The sequence below is a fragment of the Brassica oleracea genome, chromosome C1 (assembly GCF_000695525.1).
Source record: "Brassica oleracea var. oleracea cultivar TO1000 chromosome C1, BOL, whole genome shotgun sequence".
Taxonomy (NCBI): Eukaryota; Viridiplantae; Streptophyta; class Magnoliopsida; order Brassicales; family Brassicaceae; genus Brassica; species Brassica oleracea.
Genome location: NC_027748.1, coordinates 15499427 through 15504988, shown reverse-complemented (window position 1 = coordinate 15504988; position 5562 = coordinate 15499427). Strand labels below are relative to the sequence as shown.

The following is a 5562-nucleotide window of genomic DNA, read 5'->3' as shown; positions in this document are numbered from 1 at the left end:
TAATTAAGGGTATTTTGGATACATGTAGTTTTTTTTTTTTGGGGGGGGGGGGGGTGTGAATGTAGCATTGAGAGGAGAAGTAGCTTTAAGGACAAGACTACCAAAGGAAGCTAAGAACAACGCAGCTATAAGCCCTTGCGAAAGAGCTTTACCAGAGACTCATGATTGCTCTTCTGAGCTGGATTCCTCCAGCACAACCACTGAGGAACAGACATCTGCACAGGGAGTAGAAGAATCAGATTTGGAATGTCACGGAGAGCTAATGCAGTGCACACGAAATGGTAAAAAGATTCTGTTGAGCTTCTTCCATCTTTGTATGTAAATAACTTACCGTGATGAGACTGATGAATTGCCTTACGGACTTTCTTTCAGGAGTTTTGCGGTGGAAGCATATGAAAGTGTACATCAACAAGAAATCTCAGGTTATACTCAATCGCAGCAAACAAACAAAGTTATATAAGTCCAAATCAAAATTAGTTGACACTTTGGTCGTTTTCTCTTTGTGCAGGTTGTAGTAGAAATCAAAAGCAAACATGTTAGAGGAGCCTTCTCCATGAAAAGCAAAGGTAGTTCACATCAGATAACTCTTCTTTCTCTCCATGCTCATTACAATCTAAATCCAATGACCGCAGGTATTGTGAATGATGTATGCGAGACGGTCACAGGCCTGCAAAGTGTAAAAGAAACAGAAAACGCAGAAGAAAAAGAGCTCTATTTTGGAATAAGCACAGGCAAAGGTCCAACGAAGTTCAAGTGCAAGAGCAAGGCTGATAAGCAGACATGGGTGGATAGCATCCGGAATCTTCTCCATCGAGTCACTGCTGTCGAGACTATTAACACTTCCCTTGAAACTACAAACATTGGCGATAGTACATAAGTCATATCTTGTGTTTAACGTTATTATGTGTAGTGTACTTTTTTTTTCATCTTCACTTTGTTTTAATTTCAGCTGTAAACATTTTTCTTATGAAATAATGAAGATGATTATAATAAGACCTCACCAAAGGAATGTCCAGGTTAGATTGACAACAGCTTTTTCCCAGGTGAGTTTCTCCTGCCTTTCTCCACTTAATACTCGTAAAAAAACTCACAAACATGCAACAGTAGTAAGTAGACATCAGAAACTGATAGTGACTAAACATTTAAGAATCTTAATGTATGTAAAAATGAATACACTATCGCAATTATTTCAACTCGGTTCAGAAACAGTGAACGAAAATACTAAGTTTAGATATTACCTCTTAGCTTTCTTGTTAGTATCAACCTTCAACATGAGGGATCTTATGTTTCTACTCTGACTCTTCTTTGTCCGAGTCTCTTCAATGTCTTTAAGCTTGTAGTAATGTGGAGCTATTTCAACAAGCCACTCCGGCTTCATCTCAGTTGTATGCCTCATATACTCCTTGGTAGTAAGTACTAGCTCATGATACACCAACCACTTCTTAGGCGACGCCCCGAACAACCCTGAGCTAGGATGCACATAAACCGTCTGAGGCTCCCTCACTCTTCTGTACGATCCATCCTTCTGCAACTTTGCGGAATGAGGAAAGAAACCCGCCAGTATCGCCTTCTTAACCGCGTCTAGATCCTCAGAGTTCGAAGTCAGTTCCACTCCAATCCTCTTTAAAAGCCCAGCAAGCTGTTCACGTATATCTCTAGCTCTCCTCATACTCTTGCTCTGGATGTAGTTCTCGTAGCACCATTGGCTCGAGTAGTTCATCTCCTTCCACGAGTTGTAAACCCTCAACAAGGCAATGTGGTCGCCGGCGTTATCAGTGTAGAAACTCATCCGTGCATTGTCTGCGAGATACTGTTGGTTCCTGCTAGGTCTGTAAAAGATGGAGCTCCCTGTAGACAACATGGCAGCTATAGTGATGACCTCAGCCGAGCACTTGTACTTCTCCGAACCAACAATCATCTTTGACAGCATTGGATCAACGGGAAACTCAACCATCCTCTCTCCCAGCTTAGTAATATCACTTTTTCCATCCAAAGCGCCAAGAGCGTAGAGCAGCTCTAGAGCCTTCATTAGAGACTTCTCAGGTGGAGGATCCATGAAGTCGAAGTTGAAGACATCATCGATGCCAAGACTCTTCAAAGTAAGTACAACGCTTGCAAGGTTGGCTCTTTGCACTTCGGGTATCGTTGTGGGCTCCAAGTCCTTGACGTTGTACAGCCTGAAACATTTCCCCGGACCGGTCCTTCCGGACCGGCCAGCTCGTTGCTCTGCGGAAGCTTTTGAGATGGGAGTTTCGAGAAGTGATTCCATTCCGGTTTTTGGGTTGTATGAGTTGATCTTGCAGTACCCTGGATCAACCACGTATCTAATCCCTTCAATGGTTAACGATGTTTCTGCAATATTAGTCGCTAGGACAACTTTCCGTGTCCCTTTAGGAGCCGGATCAAACACTTTTGCTTGTAGTTCGGTCGGGAGATTTGAGTAGATGGGGCAGATAATGATCTCAGAGCTCTTTGAGCCCAAATCTTTCATCCTTTCCTTCAACTTCGTCTCCGCTGTTTCAATCTCTTCTTGACCTGTGAGGAAAACCAAAACGTCTCCGAGCGGCTCCCTCTGATGAATCTGAAACACAGTGCGCACCGCAGTCTCCAAGCGGGCAGGCTCAGGACATCTCTGGAAGAGCTTCTCAACTGGATATCTTCTTCCCGGGATCATGTAGATCCTAGCCGAATCAAAATACTCAGAGAACTTTTTAGCTTCAAGCGTTGCGCTGGAGATGATCAGCCTCAGGTCAGGCCTAGCCTTTGCTAAATCCTTCACTAATCCAAAGAGAATATCAGTGGACAATGTTCTTTCGTGAGCCTCATCGACTATGATGACACTGTAGCTATCGAGTTTCGGTTCAATGAGAAGCTCTCGCAACAGCATCCCATCAGTCATGTACTTGATAACTGTCTTGTCTGAAGTACAGTCTTCGAACCTTATGGAGTATCCAACTTGATGTCCTAGCTTTACACCTAACTCTTGAGCTACTCTGGAAGCAACGCTCATCGCAGCAACTCTCCGCGGCTGAGTGCAACCGATCTTTCCACGCTTAGTGTAGCCAGCTTCTTGAAGATACTGCGGTATCTGCGTTGTCTTGCCCGAACCTGTCTCTCCGACAATCACAAGAACCTGATTCTCTTCAACGAGTTTCAGCAACTCATCTCTGTAGGCATAAATCGGAAGCATCTTCCTATCATCTTTAGCAAATCTTCTCTCATCATAACCTCTGTCTTTCTCAGCTTCCACAGATGTCTCAACGAAGCTTGCTACCTCGTCAAACACAAACTCATACCCATCACAAACTTGCTTCTTGTCCTTAGCACCAAACCTAACCGACGCCTTCTGAGCCTGATGATCCTCCCAAGCTTCTTTCTCCGTCGTCACCTCACGACACCGTTGCCTCGCAACATCAAACCTCTTCCTCTGATCAACACCACCTTCTTGATCATAAGCATCTGGAATCTTATAATAACCAACATCATCCCACGTTGTGTTCAAGAGCTTATACAGTTCCTTATTGTATCGAAACTCAATTTCTTCCTTCTCGGTGAGCTTCGCGCCTTGGAAACGCGAAAGCTCGAACTCGACCTGTTCCTTAAACTCCTCCACCTTCTTGCTCTCCCTCTTCTTCAAATACTCTCGTCTCGATTCTTCCCTTAACCTAGCTATCTCGTAATTCCCTAAAACCTTACCGTCTTCTTCTTCTTCTTCTTCGTCTTCTACTTTCTCTGATTCTTCTCTGCTTCTCTTCCTAAAACTTTTCTTCGCGATATTCAATTTGAATTTCACAGAGACGGAACGGAGAGATGGTTTCTCCTCCGAGACAGACCTATCTACAGTTTCTTCTATTACGTCTAGATCCATATCCACAACCGATGATGATCGTACCTGAATTTTCGAATGCATCTCCATATCGTTCATCTCCTCGGCGAAAAGGAATCGAAGAATGGAATTAATTGTAAGGGAGATTGTGAGAGCGCAAACCCTAATTCTCGTTTTTGTCTCCGAATTGTGTGTTAACCAAAAAACAAGAGGCGAGTCCCTCCTATATATATATATACGCTCTCTCAATGGGAATTTCCTTTTTCTCCCCCGTTTTTTCCTTTTATTTATTTATAAGAATTATTATAAATGTGAGAAGTCAAGTATTATACGTGATAAACAAGAAAAACACGTGTAAACATATAGAGAAAAATACGGTGATCAATTTGATCAGACTTTCAATGATTACGTGTCTCTTATTCTCCTCTTGACTGAAGGAGAACTTTATTTACATTGGATTGAAGGATAGTCTTGCGATGTTGCAGTTCCCGACATGGATTTTATTGCCATGATCGATGAAAAGGTGACCAATCAATTTGTATTGACTTTCGAATCAAGCTACTTGTTGTGGAGAAAACGTCCACCAGAAAAACCCCCATGGATTTGCGATGGAGAAGAGGCTCCAGAGACTCAAGCAAGAAGTTTGATGTTGTTCAAGAATGAATTTTTCAGAATTTATATTTTGATACAATATATTTGATATCAACATATAACGCTAAAATCATCGATCACATCATGGAAGAGACCACAACATCAAGGTGACGATTCGATCTCTTTGTTATATGGCGATGTTCTTATAATCGTTGAAAATTGGCAGTTTCTCTTACTATTTCTTTTGAGAGAATCAGTAGATTGGATTTCTTCTCTAAGAATATTTATAGTTCCTATTTAGAATCTGGTCAATGTTATACAACAAAAAAATCTACGAAGAAAAATCGGAAATCTCATTGAAAAGATGATAACCAGATGCAGATGGTGTTACATTAGGAGAGAGAAGATTGTTCAGAAGAAAGCTTCTTCGGATCTTAATCTTTGTGTTTTAATGTTTTACTAGATTTTGACCCGTGCTTGGAAAACGCGGATTTGTTTTTGTAATTAAATATATTTTAAACTAATTTCTATATAAGATAGTGTATAAATTTGAGCACATTTATCCAAAACCATGGACCAAACCGTACCAAACTGAATAAACTAAATTTGAACTCAATTGCATATATAATAGAGCAAATCATATATCTATGACTGAAAAATTGAAACCGAACCGAGAACCAAATGAGTACCTGAATTTTGTTTAAAAATTATATATTTAAAAATATTAATTACATTCAATTTTTAAATAACCAAATATCCTAAAAATACTATTTGTAAACTCGATAACCCGAAAATTTTAATTACCCGAATATTTTTATTTGGTTGATAAATAATTTAGTTAACCAAAAGTATAATTTATGTATATAATTATTTATTTCAGTTTTGAGTCAAAATTGTCAAATATGACTCACAACTTGATTTCAAACACAAAAGTAAACCCAAACTTGAATCAAATGCAAAAGTAACCTAAAAGGCTATTGAAATTACAACCAACCCCTTGTGAACAAACAAAAAATCCGAAATTTTTTTACGTTTCTAACCCCCGTAAGTCGTCTGCCCAGACGACTTTACAGTAAGTCGTCTGCCCAGACGATTTTACAGACGACTTACTGGAAAGTCGTCTGGACTAGTTCTACTTAGAAATA

The 5562-nt window shown here is 40.3% G+C and overlaps 2 protein-coding genes across 2 annotated transcripts in view; one reads left to right on the top strand and one right to left on the bottom strand.

The window, feature by feature from the left end:
• The window catches only part of LOC106308840 (VAN3-binding protein), a 4831-nt gene extending 3831 nt beyond the window's left edge, over positions 1-1000 (top strand). The window contains exons 3-6 of the mRNA XM_013745954.1: positions 66-281; positions 373-422; positions 509-566; positions 633-1000. Coding sequence (XP_013601408.1) covers positions 66-281; positions 373-422; positions 509-566; positions 633-877 — 569 coding nt within the window. The 3' untranslated portion in view covers positions 878-1000. The remainder of the gene's footprint in view (positions 1-65; positions 282-372; positions 423-508; positions 567-632) is intronic.
• LOC106308830 (putative pre-mRNA-splicing factor ATP-dependent RNA helicase DHX16) lies at positions 555-4027 on the bottom strand. The gene is made up of 2 exons (XM_013745949.1): positions 1002-4027; positions 555-851 (listed from the first exon to the last, which is right to left on the bottom strand). The coding sequence occupies exon 1, from the start codon at positions 3923-3925 to the stop codon at positions 1235-1237; it is 2691 nt and encodes an 896-aa protein (XP_013601403.1). The 5' UTR covers positions 3926-4027; the 3' UTR covers positions 555-851; positions 1002-1234.
• Positions 4028-5562: the final 1535 nt, after the last annotated feature.